The 23,957-nt window shown below is 44.4% G+C and overlaps 1 protein-coding gene across 2 annotated transcripts; it reads left to right on the plus strand.

Moving 5' to 3' along the window:
• The first annotated feature begins 3,677 nt into the window (after positions 1 to 3,677).
• Positions 3,678 to 23,314, plus strand: SLC6A4 (solute carrier family 6 member 4). 2 transcript variants are annotated; one of them, XM_015880778.3, is made up of 14 exons: positions 3,678 to 4,017; positions 9,216 to 9,832; positions 10,452 to 10,586; positions 11,103 to 11,322; positions 11,734 to 11,872; positions 12,263 to 12,397; positions 14,234 to 14,337; positions 14,964 to 15,091; positions 15,347 to 15,459; positions 16,223 to 16,354; positions 16,840 to 16,939; positions 17,266 to 17,366; positions 19,313 to 19,480; positions 20,176 to 23,314. In XM_015880778.3, the coding sequence occupies exons 2-14, from the start codon at positions 9,370 to 9,372 to the stop codon at positions 20,248 to 20,250; spliced, it is 2,013 nt and encodes a 670-aa protein (XP_015736264.1). In that variant the 5' UTR covers positions 3,678 to 4,017; positions 9,216 to 9,369; the 3' UTR covers positions 20,251 to 23,314. The 2 variants fall into 2 exon arrangements, with proteins under 2 accessions (XP_015736264.1, XP_015736265.1); XM_015880779.3 differs by lacking the exon at positions 3,678 to 4,017 and adding an exon at positions 7,735 to 7,850.
• Positions 23,315 to 23,957: the final 643 nt, after the last annotated feature.

Raw genomic sequence — 23,957 nt, forward strand, 5'->3', positions numbered from 1 at the left:
ATTAAAAATACCAAGCTAAAGCATGCCTGCTTGTTGCTGCTAAGCTAAATCCATGTTAGGGCTTGTCTAGGGGTCATCCAAGCTGATCAAACTTGCAGTCTGCATTTCTGGAGAGCTGGCTGGATGGGAAGCAACTGAGTGTGGAGCAGTGGGGATGGTTGTTACTCCCCTTGAATGATGCTGTTTAAATGGCTGGATCCTGAAGTATTCCTGTGAAGGTAACAAAGCTGTTCTGTGCTGCTATCATTTGATGTCTTCTCTAGCAAAATTCAGCTCATGTTATCCTGGGATTCTGCCATAAGTTTTTGTGATCTTGGGACTTGTAAAGGTACAATCCACTGTTGCTTTCATCTTGCTTTTTCTACTAGCAAGTCATCCAGTAACAAAGCTATACCTTTGCAGTCCATTTCCCTAATTAGAGGACCTCCAAATTAATGAAGAGTTGGCAGAGATTGCCTGAGGGATGTGATGCCTCCCTCTGCTGTTAGAGATCCTGGTTGAGGGGTTGCAGACCAACAGTTCAGAAGTGACACTGATGGAATGGATCCTTCCTTCTGACAAAGGGGTGGGCAGGCTGATCCAAGGCACCACCATTGGTCTGTGATTTGTGGCCTCTGCCTTGTGCTGTGTTAATGGCATCATGGTGAATAAACAGCCCTGTGCTCCATGCTGAACCCTGGTGGCTCTGAAACAAAGCCAGTCCTCTTGGGAAGCTGTGTTATGCACAGTGTTTTCCTTATGAGTAATGCATGTTGGTTTGGGAGCTTTTTTTCCCTGTGGAAAGGTCAGTATTTTGGTCTTTCAAAATGCTGGTGACACGACACCACTTCTTCCCTTCCCTTTACACCATCTACCTACTTCTGTAGCTGCCATGGAGAGCTAATTTGTTCTCTGGAGTTTAACTGGTGAACTTCTGTTGCCTGTGGCAGTTCTGATGGCTGTGACAGAGCCTGACAAATTAAGACTTGTTTCCAAGCCAGATTTTATGTTAATTTTAGTATTTAAAGGTATTGTCCAGTGTGTGCTTATCTCTGGAGTCCTTACCCAGATCTTTCCCTGTACAGTTTATACAATAGTGCTTTTTTTTTTCCCCTTTCCTTCAAATAAGCACAGAAAATCCACATGCCTAGAACACATCATAGGAAACGAAGCCAATCTGGCAGAAGCAGGTTTGCATTTACGTCTGGCTGTTTTATAAGATCTCTGTAAGGGGGAGTAAGAAGGGAAATACGTGTGTCAATGTGAGAGCAGCTTTTCTGCCTTGAGAGCTCCAAGGGCAGCTAAACAGTCGGCTCTGAGGCTGCTGATCATGACTGTAGTTTAAGGTACAATGCAAGCTAAGATGTTCTGTTATGCTGCCTGGCAAAAATATTACATTAGAGTGAGAAGCAAGAAGCAATTCTTCAGCTCTGCTTCAGTTCAGTTTGGTTGGTTTATATCCTTTGCATGTTCCTAAGAAGACCTTTGGAGTCTGGAGGAACTGGGCAGCCAGCAGATAGTTTCCTCCTCCCCTTTCTGTCAATAAAACCATACAGTGACGATTCAAAGGCAGTTCCTATGACACTTGGAAAATATTGACAGACGATGTGATGAAAGTCGGCTATAGTAATCAGGAGCAGGAAAACAACACACTGCTAACTCAGAAGAGGCAGCGGCCAGGGGAGAGGCCACGTACAGTGTTGGTGTGTAGGTTCTTGGCATCAGATTTCCCCTTCTGAATCCTCTCAGCACAGTTCTGATGCCAACAGAACCACCACCACCCCCAGGCTCCCCAGCTGCCAGGTGGACATCCCAGCGTGTTCACTTAGCAAAGAAGGACAATCAGGATTTCTTTGATCCCAGAGCCAAATGTAACAGCTTCTAAATGTGATCTGGCTCCTAACTGAGCAAAAGGCAACAATACATAAAACAAATCCTAGATTTTTTTTGCTTGTTATTTGCCGATTGTTCCTATCCTCTTACTGGCGGTGAAGCGGAGACATGCTCACAGGGCTGGCGTTAATCTCTTGGTCCAGCTGGTACCGCTGTCATTAGGTCACTTTGTTGATGATTCCCATTCCTCTGCTGGTACTGGTGGCTGGAATTACTGCTGCTTTATCTGTGAAGGGCTGTGGAAGAGTTTGAAGTTGTATCTTTTGTAAGGTCCGATGTAATGCTTTTGATCTTCTGTACTGTCCCTAAACCACCACGATTCTGCAAAGTACAAAAGATTCCCTGAAATTCAGTGCAACACCTGAAAGGATGTCACATGTGGGATAAGTACCTTCCACAATGGTGATGGGTCAGCTGAAATGCGAGGTCTGTTAGTTGCATTATGCCCCAAAGGCTCCAGGCTTCTGGCAAGAAATTAAAGAACAACAAACAGGCGCTGCTGCAAAAGACATTAACAGGAAAAAAAATAGGAACAGCATAAGTCATGAGAGGTGGTTCTGTGCTCTTAACGTGCTGTTTTCCACATTACAGCTTTGTATAGCCCACAGGAATGGACGAACGCTGACGCTGGGTGCCACTAGTAAGAGCAGATGGAAGCAGAGCAGTTATCAGCGGTGTTTCAGAACTGGCTCAAGGAATGTAGTTGGAGTGGGAGGATGAGACACAGAAACCTCCAAGTTACAGTGCTGAGGCTTCAGGAAGGTACAGTTCAGGCAATAGTGGAGACCTGAGGTGCACACAGAGGTGGTGTTTCCTGTAGGAGGGAAGAAGAGGTAACAGGGGAACAAGTGTTGAGGTTTCCCAGCAGTGTGAGATGGAGATCTGCACGTAGCCCTCATCGCAGCCCTCCTGGGGCACAGCACCCACACTGCACTACCACACTGTGCTGTGATCTTAAGAGGGGTTCAGTGGGTGGGATGTGATGGTCTTTGTGCTCAGCAGGACGGGATAAGGAGGATCATGGATAACAGCAGGGGAGGACACTGATCCGCTCCGCAGCTCAGCAGAGGTTCACACCACCAGAGTGTTTGCACTGGAAGGAGCAAAGCAGGAGAGTTGTGTGACAACAAGAGGAGCTCACTGGCACTATTTTCACAGGGAGGGCAGTGAACGGCTAAAGCAATAATATTAATTAACGAAGCGTTGGGAATGCACTGCCACAGGAATTAATGGGAAGTAACGACCTGTTTGTAAGTGCAATACCAGAGCCATCCTTCAGATGGTGCCAGTGACACACAGCTGCTGTACACAGGGGACCCGAAGGAGGAACGCGCTGATTCTAACCCAGTGCTTTTCTTTTTTAACAGTTTTGTGTGTTTTCCCCCTTTTAATTGCTTGGAACAAGTCAAGTGTGCAGCCTCTTACAGCACAGCACTGCTGCTGTAACCATCAACTCTTCTTTCCCATCCCCGCTCTGATGCTTCTTCCCATTTCTTTTTCACACCCAACTGCAACGCTTTCATTGACCTGCGATCCGCGGCCCTTTAGAAGCAAAACCTTAAGTTAAGAAGGGAAGAAATGCTGGTTTAGTGGGGTGGGTTTGGTGGTGGGATGAGCTGCAGCCCCTCCAAGCACTTCCTAAAGGTTTTGTGCTCACCGTGCTCAAACTAAACTTCTCATCTCCTCGTTAAAATGATAGAAACTTGTGGCAATAACAGTCCTTCCCTCCTCCTCCTGCAAGCAGCACCTCGGCCCCATGTGTTGTGCTCCCTGCACCTCCTGCTCCAGCTGTCACAGCGCTGCTGCCCCGCTCTGAGCCGCTCCCCTCGCCCTCTGCCTCCATTGGATCGCGTTCCTTCCAGCAGCTCAAATGGAGCCACCCACCTCTAGGAGGCAAAACCGAGCCGCAGCCCTGGTGAAACATAAAGTTTATTTCACTAAAGTGACGCAAAAAATTCTTAAAGAGCTCTTTGGCAGCAGATTATCTGCAAATCAGACCATGTGAGGGGGACTGGTGTACAAAAAGCTCCCCGAGGTGCTGCGCTGCACACAGGCTGCGTGCTGGGAGCTGCAGCAGATGTGGGTGAAGGCTCCTAAGGCACGGAGAGCTGCGAGGAGAGCACTGCACACCTGGGTGAAGGGCAGGTAAGGGAAGGGTCGGTGCTTCTGCTGTGAGATGCCTTATGAAATCCAGGCAGGGTGTGAGGTGTCTGAGCAGCCGTCCTGCAGCAGCAAGCAGGGATGGGAGCATCGTTAACTTGGACTTCTTGCTGCCTCTTTCAACTTTGCTTCTAAAAGCTGAACTACTAACAGCAGCCTAAAATACCTCATCCGTATATATGTACGTATATATGTATATATCGCTGTTTCATCTAACTTTTAAGGTCTTGGTGTAGCTCCTAAAGCAGAATAAAAAAGAACAAGTGACAGCTTTTCATTAAGCAAACCAGCAGAGGGATGGATGTGGGGTGAAGGTTTGATATGGCTTTTACACTGCTCATGTTTTGCTTTCCTGCAGTGTGCCCCCCATCCTATGCGGGCACTCGGGGCTGTGGGATGCCTGCAGCATCTGGAATCTGAGCTTCGGCCATCACATCAGTGCATTATTAAAGCAGGATTTATAGAACATTGGCCAAAACCAAACAAAATAACAATTAGAAAAGCTATAAAAGAGAAATACAGAAAAACAGCAGATCTGAAGCAAGAATTATCTGACTCTGTAGCAAATTATCTGACTCGATGGGGCGGATTTATTGCAAGTGATGGAGCTGAGGTGTGTGCTGTGAGTGTATTTGCAGTCAGTCAAGTTTACTGCTGAAAGCTGTTGTCTCGCTGGGTACGTCTGCACTGTGACACAGAGGTTGGGTGAGGAATGCAATAGAACTGCGTGCGTAAGGCTTTGAGGAAGGCATGTCTTGTGTTAGGAAGCCTGGGGAGGGGAGGACAGTGCATTGATGGGATATGGGGTCTTTGGAGCATTGCTTGTGGAGTATATAAGTGTGGGCTGTGAGCTGTGGGGCGTTTTAATGGGGAGCTCTCTCCTGTTCTGGTGCTGCTGGTGGATGGACCATGGGTTTCTTGGAGAGCATGTTGTGAGTTGGCAAGTGCTGCGGTCTGTGTTGTAATGGAACAGGGGGTGGTGAATTTCAGGCTGCCACACAAACAAGCAAACGCTGCCTCCAAACTGGAAACTTCATAACTGCTGAGTTTTCATTAGGAATGCCATTAACAAAGTGCTCGCTCTGTCCCATCCGATGCTGGTGTGTTCAGTCTGCTTCACAGCTGTGTTCCTGCAGCTCTGTTGGCTGCCAGTCTGTGTCCTCAGCATCAGTGCAGCCGTTTGCAGGACAAGCATCCCATGGAGCAGGCAGCAGAGCCCCAGCAGAGGGGCTGCAGCTCAGAGAGAGCCGTTACCGAGCATCCATCTGGAAGCTGGGGCCTGGATCCTTGCTTCCTTTAGACAAAAGCAGGCAACCATAACGATGTGCCTGCTGGCATCGAGGTGCAGACTCTAAGCTGAACTGCAGAGCGGGTCACTGTGCAGAGCAGCATTATAGAGCACTGCTCTATTTCTTTGCTGGTATTTACTCAACTTTTCCTATGAGTTGATATAAATAATTTGAGGAAGAATGCAAATGGATTATCGCTCCCTCTGTGCTTATCTGTTTCCTTGCACTATTTACTGACGCTCTTGAGCCACAAAGTGCATTTTCCTTCCCTCTCTGTTCCTTCAATGATATCTGGCAGCTTGGCAGCATCTGCAAAGCTACTGCAAAGTCTCTCTTCTCAACAAATTCCTCCAGGTAACTCCTCTCTTTCCTGCTGACTCCTTAAATTCAGGCTGAGACATGGACAAGAGCGTGACATAGGACTCACAGTCCAAGCTGGTATTTCCCTAGTGCTATCATTTTCAAGCCTTACTTTCACATCTTACCCATATTAAACCATCTTGGGAATAGCTGAGAACAGTGCCTTGGATCTTCCCATTTACATCCCTCTGCCTCTATGAGCTGCATCTTCTTTGCATGGTGCAACATGCAGCCATGTAATTCTAACGGTCTGATATACTTTGTGATGGAAGTAAAGCTTAGGTCAAGTTAGCAGAAATCATCTCAGATTTGATGCTGTTTGCCAACAGAATAGATTAACGTTTTGTCTTGGGGTTCCCTGTAGTTTAACTCTTTGCAGGTGTAAATAAGTGGACAGGAGGAGGGCAGAGGGATGGCAATAATGGGGGTTTTCCTGCTGGAATGCAGCTGTAACCCAGCTGGGGGCTGTACACCAAGTGCTGGTTTCAACAAGACCCAGCAAGAGTTAGTTTTCTCCTTTAAGAAATACAGATTACTGGGAAATAATTCTGTATTAATGCGCTGGGAAGATTTGTTGTACTGCATGGCAGAGCATGACAGGGATCCCCACATTGCCACGAGAGGTCACTGCGTGCCTCAAGAACACCCAAAGCAATGCCCAGCTCTGTGGCTCCCAGCTCTGCAAGGATCCAGACCCCAAGACAGGGTGCTCCTTTAGGATTGCTTTAGTAGAGGCAGAGGAGTTGGCTTTGGGCATCTACTGTTGGCTTCAATCGAGCTCTGAGTGGGGGTAACTGAACGTTATCATGTAATAATTGGTTTATGTGAACTGTGTTGGTGGTTTGAGCCAAGCTCCACGAAGCGCACAGCCTCACTGCCTAGTTCAGCACATATAAGTGTGTCTCAGGGCTGCTCCAGGCAGAGCATGTTGGATGTTAGGAACAATCTCTCCTCCAAAGAGAGCTGATGCAATGGTACAGCTGCCCAGGGAGCTTCAGTGGAGTCCCTGAAGGTGTTCAAGGCCCACAGGGATGTGCCACTAAGGGCTGTGGGCTGGAATTGGGGACCTGAGAGGCTTTTCCAGCCTTTGTGGTTCTATGGTTCCACGATTCTGGCTCTGTGCAGTTTTTCTGTTTATTTTTTTTCTCCTTCTGCACTAATTGTGTTGGTGATAAGAAGCCAGCCGGTACTTATGTAAGAGCAACCTTTGCAACAGCTCAGATAAAAAATAGGTAATTAACTGCCATTCCATTCATTATTCACTTCAATAGTGCGTCCTAAAGGTCCTGCAGCAACAGAGAGATGGGTGAATGAGGGGCGAAAGTGGGCAAAGTCCTTCCTTAGCATAATTTTCCTGCCTGTTTCCCTACTGATCCCAGCGTAATTCTCAACTCCACGAACTCTACTTTTCCCACTGCTAGTGCTCTCTGTAGCAGCATACGTCCTCCTTCTGTTTGTTATTGGTTTTGTTTTTAAAGGGTAATTAAATCTTACGGTTCTATTTCCACGTGCCAGCTGTGAGAACAGCACTGCAGAACTCTGGATCCTCGCTCCAGAGATTTCCCATGGTAGACGGTGAGCTGGAATTCACACTCAGAAAGGAATAGTTCAAATTCCAGCAGAAGCCCCTTCGAAATTCACAAGTCACAATGCATAGCTGAGCTTCAAAGTACTGAAAATCCCACAGTAATATGCCAAGGGATGTGATATTTCCAAGAGATATTTCTTTCCTCTGGGCTGCAGAAGGAGCTTAGGGTCGGATAAGACAACAATCTTGATTGTCCCAGATCCAGGAAACCAACACGACATTCAACAAACTCCCCCCAGGATGAGCCAAAAAGTATTTATGTGCAGAATGAAGATGTTTGATGAATACAGTAGATGGTATGGAAAATTCAGTCTTGCAAATAATGCAGTTAAATCAACACCCTTTACTGCTTTCCCACTTATGAGTAAGAGGTATAAAGTCCATAAGGGCTCGGGTTACCTTTTCATACTCCTGGCTTACCCTTAACATGCCATACAATGGAGAGAAGGGTTGGGTGTGTCCTTTCCTAGGGTTTTGCTGGTGTTCCCAGTGGTGGCAGGACGGCTCCATCTCCACAGGCTCTTTTGGGACACTGGGAAGGTTTTGGACTCCAAAGGCACTCAGTTCTCATAGTCCCGCAGGTAAAACCGATTGCTGTCCTCTCACATGTATTTTTCTGGGGTGCTCTGAAGATGGTTTTTGTGATGATTAACTAATGATAGCAAAGTACTGATGTAATAATCCAACCTTAATGATACGCTGCTTGCTGTAAGGTGATAACAGTGTTATCTGGGTAAGCACAGAAAGTAAGTGTGAGCAACCCAGAGATTTATGGAAGTTATAAAAACATCCCTGCAGAAGCTCCTCCTGCTTGCTTTGCAGCTCAATAACTTTCCTTTCTGCTTGCTCGCTTGTGAAGAGCCTTAGCAAACAGTCTCTGCACAAGTCTGAAGGCTGGGAAAAACCTGTGTTCTAATAGCCCTGGCAGAGAGCAAATCCCAGCAATGAGCAAATAATATTCCCACCCTGCTTCGGTTTTTCCAAGAGCTGAAAGTGAAATAATGCTTATTCTTCCTCTCGGGATGTTGTGATCATATTTATTGCAGTGAAAAAATGCTCTGAAAAGGAAGAATGAGATGTAGGGGCATCACGTAGATGAAGTAATGCTTTGCAAGCTATAAAGCCAGGCTGATGCCCCGGGGCTCCCCCAGCACAAAGGATCTGCTTGCACGTTTAATTGACTGAGGATTTACAGCACCTGAACAAACGAGCAGAAAAAAGAACATGACCCACAGAACCACAGTTGTTTTGTTGCTCTTTTTTATTCTCAAGGAACAATTCCTTGCTTTCTTTCCTTATTTTTTTATTTATGTTGAATTTTGGGTTGTTTTGTTTCCCCTGGATTATCTTTCTAGCCTGTAAGAAGAGAGCAGGTAAAGCCATGGCTGGGATGGAGCGGTGCCCACTGACATTCCCATGGCTGGAACCCAAACAGAGTGAGACATGCCTTTGTTCCTCTGGGGAGTTACGCAGCATGGGGGTCAGGCTTTGTCCTAAGCAGACGCAGATGCTGGTTCCCTCTGATTCTAACCAGCCAAACTGAAATCTCCCATTCTTCTTGTCTTTTTCTCGTTATCAGTGTTGACAGAACTTTCCCAGCTTTCATTTAAGCCTTCCAGATCTGCTTTTAAAGGTGGTAGGGATGTGGGATTTTTGAAGAAGGATGATGGTGGGATGCAGTTTGCACACCTGTTGTTATTGAACTATTTGTTTTAACTATTTCTTCTCTCTTAATACCGCTTCCTTCCTTTCTTTGCACGCAGCTTAGAATTTCACTAGTTCACTTCTAAATGGATTATCTGCTACATAATCCATGTATCACCCAGTAATGGTTAACTATCTCCAAAAGTATTTTAATCACAGGAGCTGCCCAAGTTGTAACGTGAACGTTACCAGCATCAATAAGCTCTGTAACAGAGTAATTTGTAATGCATTTCGTTTCTTAGATGGTGTTTGTGCCTTCAGTCTGATGGATTTAAATATGGAAGGGGAATTCTGAGAGCGTTGGGAATACGCTGGAAATAAAAGCGTGGGAAAATAAGCTGAAGGGGACTTTGTGCTGCTGCCTGTCTGCAACGGGGCAGGAGAAAGCTTGGAAAAATGGAGAAAAAGGCAACGAGCAATGAGACTCAGCCGCTGACTTCCAAGAAAGGTACCTCAGACTGCAACGAGGGAGAAGACTGTAAAGAGAATGGACTGCTGATCAGGAACCCTAAATCTGCCCTACGGCTCATGGAGGATGGGAATAAAGTCCATCCTGGACAGGGAGATAAAGAGGAGGCAGCTCAGATCTCAAATGGTTATTCGGGAGTGCAGAGCTCCGTGCCTTGCAATGGGATGGGAGAGGTAGAGGATGTGCAGTGCACTGCCCCGGCAGCCACCACCACCACCACAACCACCACGTCCACCACGTGTGGAGCAGAGGGTCAGCAGCAGCTGATGGAGCTGGAAGACAGAGAGACCTGGGGTAAAAAAATTGACTTTCTGCTCTCTGTCATTGGATATGCAGTGGATCTGGGAAACGTGTGGAGATTTCCTTACATATGCTATCAAAATGGAGGAGGTCAGTGACCGGTTCTGTATGCTGTTCCTTAACATTCAGCTCCCTTCCTTACTAATGAATTAATTTAGTAATTTATTTTAACATCATACACAGCACAGGAGTAATGGGAAATGAATTCCTTTTAAAGCAGACTGGAAAAGTTAAACCACAAGATAGGATAAGATATAAAAAATGAGCACAACCAGGAGCTGAGAGCTGGTTCGGTGCAAAGTAACCCGAGAGAAAAGATTCGAGCCCCATCCCAAGGAGTATTTAAAACCAGATAAACCAACTTGTCAAAACACTCCTCAGGAAAACTGGGGCTGAGACTCACGGATGCTCCAGCCAAAGTATAAATCTCCTCAAGGAGAGACTGGGCAGAAAAGACTTCTGCCTCCCTGATGTGCTCAAAGAAATTCATTACTGTGTCTGTACCTCATCTCATACTGCAGAGGCAGTACAGTCTTTGTGAATCCCACGTCTACTTGTGAGTAATCCCACAGTAACACAGTGTGGCACAGTGGATAGGGAGGGGATAAGCATTTTCCCTGGGGAACAAATGGAATTGTTCATGGAGTGTTGAAACTAGTGGATGAGGAGTCCTATGAAGAGATATAATCATCTGCTTTGTCTCTTGCAGGAGCATTCCTCATTCCTTACACAATTATGGCCATCTTCGGTGGTATTCCCCTCTTCTATATGGAATTAGCATTAGGACAGTACCACAGGAATGGGTGTATTTCAATCTGGAGAAAAATATGTCCTATATTCAAAGGTAATGAAGGGAAATGGAAAATGAATCGAAAGTTTCTGAATAAGGTCTTCCAATAAAGGTGTATTTTCTGAGCAAAGTAAGGATAGAGCAAAGTCAGTCCCGTTCTACACACAAGTTTGGCTTTACAAAGGAAGTTTTCATAAGGTTTAATGTACATCTGTAGATGTGTGTGAGCTCTCATGCACTCTCTGATTGATTACACAGAGGCTGCTCTGAATCAAGCCTGAAATAAGTAAAAAAGTCAAACGAAACAAAAAAAACCCCAAACATGTAATTGAAAAAACATAAGCACAGATTAAGCACATTGTCTTGATTAAGAATGTTCTTCTGGAGTCAGAATATGAGCATTTCTGAAGCCATAAGAAATTCCAGTGTTGTAGATACACAACAGGGTACATGTACCCCCTGCAAAGCTGCCTTCGTGGTTACTGATTGTGGGTGATGTGAATAACCAATTCCTTCCTTCTTGTGGCCTAACTTAGACTCGCTTCATGTCATTATTTCCTAACCTACTAGGCATTGGCTTTGCCATCTGTGTAATAGACCTCTATGTAGCCTCCTATTACAACACCATCATGGCGTGGGTCTTCTACTACCTCGTGTCCTCCTTCACCACGGAGCTGCCATGGACCAGCTGCAATAATGCATGGAACACAGACAACTGCACGACCTACTTCAGCAAGGACAACGTCAGCTGGGCCCTGCACTCCATCTCTCCTGCAGAAGAATTTTATACGTAAGTGCATGTAAGTGAGGACAGTAATATCAGACAGAATGGTGGAGCATGTAGCAAGCTTTTATTTGGAGGGGAAGTTTAGTAATGGTACTCCTACTATTCCAGTAATGAAATACCTGTAGGGGGATGTAAGCTTAGGGTGTGGGGGAGGGTACTCTCTATTTTAGACTCCAGGTTCCCAATTGTGTGGCCATTATCAGCTGTCAGTATTTACCATTTATCATCACTGGAGTACTATTAATATCAGGCTTGTACATAATAAAAATCCAAGGTAGTATGACTCTGAAGTCTAATTATGGAGGCCTCAGGACTACTTGTAATGCTCAGACCACAGTAAGGGACTTCTCAAACCATATTGAACATATTTGTTACAAAAATATCTACACTTGTGTTTTTTCTTTCCTCTTTCAGCCGTCAAGTTCTACAGGTGCATAGGTCCAATGGGCTGGATGACCTCGGGGGCATTAGCTGGCAACTGACCCTCTGTTTATTGTTAATCTTCGTCATTGTATACTTCAGCATCTGGAAAGGGGTCAAAACATCCGGCAAGGTGAATGCAAAAACAAGACAAATCATTTGGTACAGTGTAGCCAAGCACAAGTTCCGAAGGAGCCAATTAACATGACAGTTATCCCAGACTGTCTTCAGAGCAGGGATTGTAGCCTCACCTATTTGGGAAGACCCTGCTGCAGTGACTGCTATTGTTATCCAAGTAATACATAACAATAAGTTATGCCACAGTTCTGTGCACAAAAACAACCCCATGCAGAGAAAGCATGGATAATATTTATGTGCAATCTGCCCCTTTACAGAACTTTTGAGAAGTTCATATGAAGGTTTTATAAATGCTAAGAGTTATCATTTGAAAGTTATCATCAGTTCTTCTCATCTCTTAATTTTCTACCCGTGGCAAACACTGTCTCAATGTTCTCCATTGCAGGTGGTGTGGGTGACGGCCACGTTCCCTTACATCATACTTTTTATCCTGCTAGTGAGAGGGGCAACTCTGCCCGGTGCCTGGAGAGGGGTCCTCTATTACCTGAAACCTGAATGGCAGAAGCTCCTGGCCACTGAGGTAAGTGCATTACAAAATAGCTGGGTTCGTTTGTAGCCTTTCAGCTTATGTACCACATGTATAAACTCCGGTGTGTACTTTCAACATAGAGTATGACTACACATATGTCTTGGCATGGACTTAGAAGCCTGTCGTCGTGTTCTTGTTTAAACAGTCGCCCTATACTTTCCATAAACATATAGATATTTTTTAAAGATTAGATGGGGTTCCTGGTTCTGTTCTGCTGTTTAAGTTTGTTGTGAACTAAGCTTGAACTAACAGTGAAATAGTGAACAGCCCAGCGCTGTGCAAGAAGCTACAGTGATTGCTGCTACACTGCAACACACTCCTTGGCCTGTTGCTGTCACATTGAGTAAATGACATTTACTGAACCCTACTATCTGGATTAGCTGCAGTTGTTTTGATGGTGAGGGGATCATTACATGCTCAGACAGACTTTCCCACACCCAGTGGTGTCTATAGTTACCAGAGCTGAAATTTAAAGTCTCCATCCTGTGACTCACTCAGGCAGATAAGCCCAGGGAGGGTCTCCTTAGATGCCAACTAAAGCATGACTTGGTGATGAGTGGACATGGGCAAGTGCACTGGAACAGCAATGGATCAGTTGGGTCTGCACACCCCACTGGGGTTTGAATAGAAAGGAGGGATGAGGACAAGACTGAGCTAATAAAACAAAACAGCCAACCCATTCCGCTATCTGATTCAGCTCTGAACTCTGTGGATGACAAATAGTCCATCAGGCTGGAGGCTGCACTGAGGTCTCTGTGTAAGAAAAGCCTCTAGTGGGGACAGTGATGGAAAAACCCCAAAGCAATAAATACTACAAATACAAAGATTAAAAATTCTAATGTTTGCAAGTCTGCTGCTCCCCAGCTGATATGGAGAGTTTTGAATGAAGAGGAAATGAAAAGACACCGGTCTCTGATAAAGCAGCATCTTCAATAAGGGACCACGTCTTCTGAAAAAGCAATAAAGGGCATTGATATTGTATTGGATGTATCTGAAGTGAGGACAGCAGATCACAATCTGTGTGTGCTGGACGATGACAGAGTTCTGTCTGGGGCTGATACAGGATGGCCTCACACGATGGCAGAGAGTATTAGAAATGAGCGGTAATGAACTCCAGGTTTCAATCAAAAGAGGATAAACAAATGAGGACTTTCACCTTCAGAAAAGAGCTGATATTGGCACTTTAGGAACATCACTCATTAAGGCTGCAGTCACTCTTCAAGTACAACAAGCTTTTCATAGTACGATCATCATGCTTGCATCTATCATGGCTACAACAAAGCTGTATGGAGTCCCTTGAGCTACAGCCGCATCCACACTGCAACCTGTGTGCCTAGGAAGAATCTCAGCCTGAAGGATGCACGACCCAACATTGGGCTACTGCACAGCACACGGAGAAAGATGGGCCAAGCCCCCACCAAACCATGGGCAGAGCTCTCCATAAGTTACAGAAGCATTGGTAACCCAATTAGAGGCAAATCATCTGCGCTGCTGGCAGAAGTGGGTACTTCCAACATGTAAAGAAACACAACAGCTTTTTATCCATTGTAAATTCTTTCGATATAAATCCTAATTGCATCACCAACAAAAGCCAGAACAGCAAAGCCAGCCAAACTGTAGTAGATATTAACACCTCTCCCAAATCTCAAGAGAAAGAACTCATATTCCAACACACTTTCATGTCAAAATGTTTGTTAGACCAGGACTAGAACATAAGCACGCTAATGATGCTCACCTTCGTATGGCCAAGCGATATTCTGAATCTGCCAAACTCATCCCATCGGTCTCATTATCTTCTTTTTTCTTCATCTTTATCATTTTTTTCAGGTCTGGGTGGATGCAGCAGCGCAGATTTTTTTCTCCCTCGGCCCAGGCTTTGGGGTCCTGTTGGCTTATGCCAGCTACAACAAATTCCATAACAACTGCTACCAGTGAGTTCTACCTCATTTTATATCTTACGATCAGCTTTACACAGGTGCTGGTTTCTATGAAAAGGAAGCAATGCTGGTCAATTGTCAGACCTTTATACATACAAACCAGACAGCAGCAGGGCACAACAAAGGGACAGCAGGCCCAAGCAGTTTTCCTGTTGTGCCTACCCTAAAGAGAAGTAATCTGCACCAACTGAGGCCCAGATGTAAAACTTGCCACAGCAGAATGGCTCCCTGACAGTCAGATGAGAGCTGCTGAATCTCAGTCTCAGGGTGTGACTTCAGAGCCGTGAGCCGAAAGGCAATTTGTAATGGTTTCCTTAAAAAACAAAAATGCTGCTCATACAGTTAAAGAATTCCTTCAGACTTTAATATTCCTGCAGCCATTCCTGTCATTTTAGACGCCTGGTATTTCTGCAGCAGTTAATCTTGCACCAGACTGATGATAGTTTGAAGTTCTTCCTTAGGAAAAACAACCAGGAGTTGCTTTGTAGACGTTTGTTTTCCAAACCCCACTCCTTGCTCATTCCGCTGCATTCCCCAACCTGCTGCACAAGCGCAGCTCAACCAGTGCCCCCTCCTGGCAGATGCCATTTCCCTGATGTGAGTGATGTGTTCTGTTGCAGAGATGCCCTGGTTACCAGCACTGTGAACTGCCTGACCAGCTTCGTGTCCGGGTTTGTCATTTTCACTGTGCTGGGGTACATGGCTGAGATGAGAAACGAAGACGTGTCGGAGGTTGCCAAAGACATGGGTAGGCTTATCTTTTTGACTTCTAAGAGGGTGTATTTTGTATTCTACATTGAGAGACCTAACTTGAATGAGTGGGTAAGATTATGCCAAATATTTGGTATGTAATTCAGGATGCTGTCTTTTATGATAAAGGCACTGTTATAAATACACAGTGCAGCTAAAATACTATTCCATACTGCCAGCATATAGAAGTTGTGGGCCTCTCCTCCCCACAGCAGCACTAACAGCTCTCTCTGCTTCTCCACTCTACCACCAGGACCCAGTTTGCTCTTCATCACCTATGCCGAAGCCATTGCCAACATGCCTGCCTCAACTTTCTTTGCCATCATATTTTTCTTGATGTTACTCACGTTGGGATTAGACAGCACGGTGAGTAGACGGTACTTGAGAGAGATGGGTGGATGATGTTTGGTGTATTCCTTACCCCAGCCAGCACCAGGAGGAGCAGAATTACAAACACAGGGCTGTCACCGAAGGGTTTAATGCAGGACTGGCATCTCCGTGTGCCTTCTGTGAGATAGGAACTCTTACTGCAATTTCAATGATGGAGAAATGGAAGATTAAATAAGATTAAATGATCTGTCAAAGTTGGACTGTGATAAATAGTAGCAGACCTGGGAATGCAGCTGAAGCACATGATTCATGAACTGCTGGCTGTGTGTAGCCTTATGGACTCCCTCTGTCCTGTCCTCATACAGTTACAAATCGGTGAATACATTCCCATTTGATATTCTTTCACACTGATTTCATTTAAATGATGGGAACCGGAGAAAGCTTCATTCACAGCACTGCAAAACAGCTCAAGAATTGCCACACGGGTCAGTTTTACCAAGTGAGAATCAGCTCCTTCTAGGAAGGCTTGACACAGTGATTGCACAATGTTAGCTCTGCTGAGCCACTTCATACTTAACAGCAGCTTATTACTTGTAATAAAGCACTTCCTCTGGATAATAGGCGCTTCCTATTGAAAGGAGGAAGACTAAATTGCTGCTTAAAGAGCTAAAAAATCCTTAAGAAAATCTGAATGGTGCCAGCTCTACAGGAAGAGTAAAGCACAGCATTTCAATGGCTATAGTTCCTCTTCCAGGTAAAACTGCCCTCTGATCTCCACTAATTTTTCCCTGCATTTCAGTTTGCAGGACTGGAGGGAGTGATTACCGGAGTACTGGATGAATTCCCGCATATCTGGAGCAAGCGCAGGGAGTTCTTTGTCCTCGGTCTGATCATCGTTTGCTTTTTGGGGTCATTAGCAACCCTGACTTTTGTAAGTGTTTCACCCCATCCTCAGCTCTCCTCAGTGGCAGTTTCCTGCAGATGTAGGACGTAGAAGTAGATGTAGTTCTTCTCTGAGACACAAACTCTTCCTCCTTAAGCTGGTTCTAAGCATCCCACATGGTAAGAAAGCAAAGTAACACCCTGTTTGTTTCCTGTTTGGGAAGCTATGAGTCAAGCTGGAGGAAGGCGACATGGGAGATATGCAAAAAGTCACCCTGTCACACCGCACCAGATCCCATTTACTCATCAAAATCCAGCAAGAACAGCCATGAGATTGAGTCTTTGCTTTTCTGCATGGCAGCCCCACTGCTGGACTACATCCATGCACAGCCAAGGATTGCACAGGTCACAGTGCAGCAGAACTCGCACATCTGTGAACGTTCTGCTTCAGATGAAGGCAGTAATAAAAAACCAGCATCCCAGGGCTTCCATCCCTTGATCTCCGGGTCACTGACAGCACCGTGTCCTTTGCAGGGAGGAGCGTACGTGGTGAAGCTGTTTGAGGAATACGCCACGGGCCCAGCTGTGCTAACAGTGGTGTTCCTGGAAGCGGTGGCAGTGGCCTGGTTCTATGGTACGTGCATTGCTGCTGGGCCCCACAGCTCCTCTGGTTCTGCACACACCATCACTGTTGCCTCAGGAAAACGTTTGCTTTTCTTTCTTTCTCCCCCCCCAATTTCCTGTTAACCGAATCATTAAGAATGACTATTGATGGCTCTGAGAGAAGCAGGCTGACATCTGTAAGTAATGAGGTCAATTCAGAACAATTAAGGGCTCCGTGTAGTTAAGTCTCAGAGAAACAAACAGCACCTCAGGCTGGGCCCTGCACCTTGCTGCATACATCTCTATGCGAGGGACTCCTTCCTGCTGTCACCTCTCTCCTTCCATTTGTCCCCACAGGCATCACCCAGTTTTGCAATGATGTGAAAGAAATGCTGGGCTTCACCCCAGGCTGGTACTGGCGATTGTGCTGGGTGGCAATCAGTCCCATCTTCCTGCTGGTGAGTTTTCTTCATATCCTTTATTTTTAACAAGATTATTGTTGAATAATGCGGGTCCTTAAACCTCTAAAAGCTTAATTACAGGATTCTCTTAGGAAGCTCTTTAGTAACAATTCTTGTTAAAACAAAAATGTTTCATTAGGGAAAAATCCAGCACAGTGCTGCAAGGTCTGGTTACTAAATCACAATGTTAAGGGTTCTGGTAGACCAGCTAGATAAACAAGGCTGGCTTTGGAATAACTCCTTCTCCCCCTCATGGACAAAGATTACGTTGTTTTGCTGTTTTATGTTTGTGGCAAAATAAAAGATGGTGATGAAACAGTGCCTGGGAGGAGACCCAAGGCAAGTAAACACAGAGACTCGCTAACTGCTGACTGACAACCTCAGAGCAGCCCGCGTAGTGTTAGCAACAGTTAATTGCAACCTTCATAAATCTATAATTGGAGATTGGAAATCCTGCCCCGGTGTTTGACTTGGCAGTACTATTGATAACGTTTTAACATCAAGTGTTCATTTCCTGATCCCAAATGAGTTCATGCTATCGTTGACAGCTACTGGGAGCCGAGCAGGTCAAGATGGAGTTAATGAGCACCGAATGCAGATTGAATTCTAAACTCTGCTGTAACGATCAAAGCATCTCTAACAGATTTTGATTTCGTTACCCACAGAAAAAAAATAGGAAAAAAAAAGGTTATAAATACAAACATTGAGCCAGAAATGATTTTTTAACTACTGTCCTCTTAGTGATCCCGAACCAGTAAAATAAAGCAGGCAGCTCCGGTGCTGTGGTTACTGGGCAGTTATTTGTGTTCTCTGCAGAAGCTAAACTAAACTAAGGACAGCCCAGAAGGTTCTATGCTATTTTGCCATGGAATTTCAGTGGTACTCCTGCTCTTCTGATGCTAATCTGGGAAAGAAACCCACAATTCAGAGATCCTTCCAAGGGCAGTCATCAACTTTACTCACGTAGCATTCAGCTGCAAAGCATTTGTTGTTTCACAAGAAATCTCCCAGTCATGAAGGGAAAGCGGAATAGAGAAAATGAATCAAATTCTGAGTAAGACTTAATTAAATGGTGTTTTTTCCTCCTGGGAGTACATGGGATGGGGAAGCACTGGAAAGTAGGCATGCTTTGCACAAACCCTGCAGCAGTGCAACCTCACTGAAGAAAAGCAACCCTGGAATAACATAGAAATGCCTTATCCCATGAATATTCCATAGGGACCCAGACCCAGACCCTGAGGGAAGTTTCTCTCTGACTAAAAGAACACAAATACAACCAGCGTAGCAGGCACACCATAGAACCTATGGATGATGGAATGTTTGTCTAACCTTGAAAGCCCACTCATTTATTTTGATTCTACATAAAAATAAAACCCACACTCGGATTGTAGAGCAAGGAAATGCTCCCAGCAGATATGAATGCTTAGTAAACTGTAGTGAAGCATTTCTCCACGCATCATTCTGAAAGAGTCAGAGGTAGGGAAGAAAGCAAACAACGGGAACAAATTGGGAATCATTAAGATGTGTCCTAAAGAAAAACAATCCTTCCTCTTCCCACATAATTGCCACACCACGGATTACTTCTCCCCCTACTCGTTTCAGAGTGCACAACTGTAATAATGGTAGAATTCAAATGAATGAGAAAATACAACGCTGGAAGGTCAGACCACACTGCTCGGCTTTCAGTTACTGCTTGGGTTATACCCTCAACTTCCTGAGCAGTTCTACATTTCTTTAAGTCTGGATATCAGGAAGCTTTTAGTTTAATCCATATTAATGTCATCTGAGATCTCTGCAGGAGCAAAGCACATTTAATCCTTCTCAAGACCAATGCTGCTTTTTGTTGGTTTTTTAAGTTTAGTTCCACGCTGGCACAGAAAGTTCCCCAAAGGAACAGTGTGTGCTATCAAAACATGTTGAAACTTTTCTTGTTTCCTTTCCAGTTTGTCACTTGCAGCTTTCTATCCAGCCCCCCTGAGCTACGGCTTTTTGATTACAACTATCCCTACTGGACCACAGTAGTGGGCTACTGCATAGGAACCTCTTCCATCATCTGTATCCCAATCTACATGGCTTATCGGTTGATCATCACTCCTGGAACATTTAAGGAGGTATCTAGTAGACTCACTGTGTCTATAAGGAAGGCAGTGATTTCTATAAGTATTGTGTTGTTTTTACTAAGGTTTGATGCCTTGGCTATTTGTTTCTAGCTTGATGACAGCTAATGGTCTTTTGTCTGTTTGGAGTGATTTACAAACCTCCCAGGTCTTGCTGAGGGGGCTGAGATACATTCATGTCCAGTTACCGAATCAAGTGTTTCTTTTTATGTTCCACTGAACTGGAAGCTTTCCCTAGAAACCACACATGTGAGCCAGCGACAGATCAGGTCCCTCGGGTGTGCTTACAAGAATGAGTTTCTTTCTCTGTCCCACACTTAATAAGGGTTCTCTGCCATAAATCGGCAGCAGCCTGTGATGCCATTTTTGGGATTTCTTGTAAGTTCTTGTAAATACCAGTTCTGAGAGAATGTGCTCAACAAATTCAGAGTGCCCAAGTCCTAAAGCATAACTGTGACAGCTGGATTCAGATTGTATCTACTACAAAGAATTAATACATTACTTCCATAGCACCACTGTGCAAAGATAGCACAACCCTGCAACGTTTTTGCCCTGTGGCTGTAAGTAGCAGTAAGAAGCATTAACTCAAACCAGTCGTGTTTTTATTGCAGCCATTTGGAAAGGGCTTTGAAGTGTTATTTATTACCTATAAACGGAACCAACTTCTAATAGCGATCTCTTTCCAACAGCGTATCCTGAAAAGCATTACTCCAGAAACAGCCACAGAAATTCCTTTTGGAGACATCCGCATGAACGCAGTGTAAGCTAACCTGGTTTCTGGGGAGAGAGGGGAAGCACAGAAGCAAACTTTCCACCCAAGGAATTATGTTTCCAGCTGAGATAACAACAGGATGAGTTTTCTGTGGAGGTTCTGACACTGACTATGGACATTTGGAAACATGATGCCTCCAAGCACATCTACCCAAGCAATTCAATGAAACCTGCCATGCACTTCTAACCAGACTGACCTGAGAACCAACTCATTCTGGAAACACGAGGATGTCTGTGTGTGTGTAAGGACACCAACACTCCACACATGGGCACTGGGGCTGTTGCAGAAGCCTCTCTAGGATGAGCAGCAGCAGCAGTAGGATTAGGTTTAGAATCTCAAGTCTGTGGGCAGTTCTCCTGTATCTTCCTCCATGTGATTGTTCGTACTGGGCAATGTTGTATTCGCTTCTAAAGTTCTAATTGCTTCAACTACTACATTGAAAAATACAAAAATATTTCCAATAGCCATATATTACTCAATAACACAGGGTTTTATAAATTAATTAGTAAGTTCTCCAGCTCCTGGGTTTGTAGTGGAGTCGTCAGAGGAAGCAACCTCCAGCAGCACCGTACACAGCTCTGCACAAATCAACATGCACACTTGGTAACGTTATCCTCCTCATTTCAGCCATAGATCGCATGTTTCTATTGTTTCTTGTTTAATACTACAAAGCCAGTTGTTGTAACGTGGGCTTCACAAGTCAAGCAACAAAAAGGTCTCGTGGATCACCTGGCAAGCTCTGAAGCTGCTAGCACAGCTAAGCTACGTATTCACAATATCCTTGTACTCCCAGACCATGTGTTTACACCCAAGGAAGCTACACGACAACAATGAATTACTTTGAGTTCAGATGTCAGAAAGGGGACTCTCACAGGATCTGCTTCTCTCCTGTTTATTTATTAAATTTCAGTTCCACAGCTAAGATTGGCTGCAGCCTTGTGGCTTTCTCTGCTGTTTCCTAGTACAGACCTCAAGTTTAGCCCAAGCCTTTTGGCTGGCTGACAGAAGCATGTTTACACAAACCTACCACCAAGATTTACTCACTCCTACTCTTATGTGCATACATTTGGTTTTCACCCTAAGAATAACAGAGTTGCCTGTTTTTTTTTAACAAGCAGTTGAGTTCATCAGGAGATTCTGATCAGAACTGATTATATTCAGGTTTGAAGCACTGATGAGATACAAACTTCCATGCAAGTACTAACCTTGTCATATTATATCTGTACATCTGCCTCCAATGGGAGCTGCCCTGTAGACAGGTTGTCACTGCCAAATCAGTTGGAGGACAACAGTTTTGCTGTAGTTACATGGGAATTTAGATGAATGTGTATAGTCACAATTCGCATAACGACATTGCATTTTGACTCTACCACATAGTTATAAAAGACTAAGTAGAATGAAGTAGAACATAACTGCCTCTTTTGCAATTCATGTTTTACTTAGGAAACTTACTGCTATACAATCAAGGACATGATACATGCACACATAGCAGCAGGCAATGAGAAACTGAGAAACACTGAAGAGTTTACATCAGTATAAAGCACATAAGAAAGCAGGGAAGGCGATTCTATGATCACTTTCTGAAAGCACTCACCTCACTTCCACCACTGCTACTGACCTGAGTTTTCCTATCTTTAGCTCCCAATCCCAACTTCCAACAAGAAAATAACCCAGAGGGACAAGGACTGTTCTGTGCAAATCACAAAGGCCTCCTACACTATTTTTTAGTAGGGAGTCTGTTCTTGCACTGCCACCAGAAAAATATAATAAATTTGTCTTACTGGATGCTTACTCATACAGAACAGTTTTGCAATTTAGCCCCTCCGGGATATCTGAGAACCACTTCCAGAACCGTCTTCATGGTGAGCAAAAGTTGAACCAGATATGCACTAAGAGTAACAGTGATATTACAGCAGAATTAGTTCAATTAAATATCAGCATTATCTGCATCAAAGCCAATGTTTCTTCTTGAGCCCTTGCAAGCAAACTGAAGCTGGGACTGTTATTCCTAATGGAATAATTTGCAGAGTAATAGCTGCTAAAATCGCTGCTTCTTAGCGTGCAATACTTCCAGCACGGTCTTCCTTAGTAACAGCATCTTAAATGGCAAAAGAGGCATCTGTAGCTTGTATTAAGACACTACATACAGTGCCACACACGTTGCCTCACTGGGAGGTGGTAGCACGGAATTCTGATGAGCTGCCCAAGAAATGCCATGTTTTCCCAGCAGACTAAACCAGCCAAGAAGCCCCAGGTTTTTCTCTCTGTTTGAATTTCTCAGCTGAAAAAAAATCCAGATAAACACACCCTGACTATAGATGTGCTGCAAGAGATTTAAGTGTCTGAAGTCACTTGAAGCTGGAAACAAAAAGCAATGCTGCAGAACAAAAAGCATTGTCACAAATAGGCAGCTCTGGAGATCCATAGTAGTGTTACGTCTCCATCTCTTTTTCACCAGGACAATCCAGTGCAGGGTCTGTATAGGAACAGAGGGTAAGGAAGCCCTCAGGTAAACTAACAAGTTCTCTTTTCCTGTCCAACACAAAGATAAAAACCATCTGTGTTTTCATTCCAATTAAGATGAATTAGCAAAGTGATTCAGTTCCCATTAGTTTTTAGGTGGCATACGGGTTTCAGCTTTTCTAGACCTTATAAGTTCATTTCATGATACCTCTGATCATTGTTTTTATCCGAAATACAGTTACTTAGATACCAAGTGGGCTGCACTGCAATTCCAAGTGTTAGAGGCAAAGAAATCCCTTCCCAACACACATCCCACTTATCTGCCATACCAGAACACCCCACACTCTATAATGAACACTGAAAAAGGAGTTAATGAAACTGCTACATTAGGAACAGGTTCCTTTCGAGCAGGAATTAAACTGGAGTTTTAGCTGTACAGAATTAGGCATTCCCTCCACCTTGTACATGGATGCACCTGTATTAATTTATGCAGCTGTTTAGTTACAAGTGTTGCAAGCTGATTGTAAGTTATCAGTATGTGCCTTGTACTGTAAACTGTTATTGTAATAAATTTAATAACCATAATCCATCCAGAGATGTCTCTTGTGCCTCTCTCATGGGAAGTTTCAAGCTGGCCTATAATAGACCCTTTTCTATTAGAGCAAAGATAGAAATTCCAAGACAAATCAGTCCAGTTTACTACAGCAGCGTGGCCTCTTTGACAAAAAGCAGAGTATTTTGTTTGCTCGCTGAACCCCATCCACTGTTAAATACTCTGCTTTCATTCTACTCCAACAGAAGAACCAACAGAATATCCACAGATATTAGATATCTCAATAGAGCCCAGAAGTTTTGGCAGCACTTACCAAAACTGGGCTACAAAAGTACAAATGACTCAGCTATTCTTCCTACTACAAACTGTTGTAATGAAGTGAATCACACAACGTGCTTTCCTAACAACACATCTCAAGTCTCTCAAGAAGCAGGAAATGACCAACTTATCAGACCTGTGCTATGAAAATTGTATTTGAGAAAGCACCAAAAAGTTTTTAGAAGTAGAAGAATTACTGAACCAGAAGCCCACTGGAAAAGAAAATAATTGGAAGTGATCTGGAAGAGGAATAAAACACAGCAGTCCAACATCCTAAAATACTGTAGAAGAACAGGAGCATCCACAGAGGCAGAAATGAAGGAAAAGAGCTGCTTTCCTTTGGAAGGTCTCAGGTAGGCAGGGAT

Source organism: Coturnix japonica, chromosome 22 (genome assembly GCF_054131305.1).
Source record: "Coturnix japonica strain WE chromosome 22, WE-NBRP24, whole genome shotgun sequence".
NCBI classification, from domain to species: domain Eukaryota; kingdom Metazoa; phylum Chordata; class Aves; order Galliformes; family Phasianidae; genus Coturnix; species Coturnix japonica.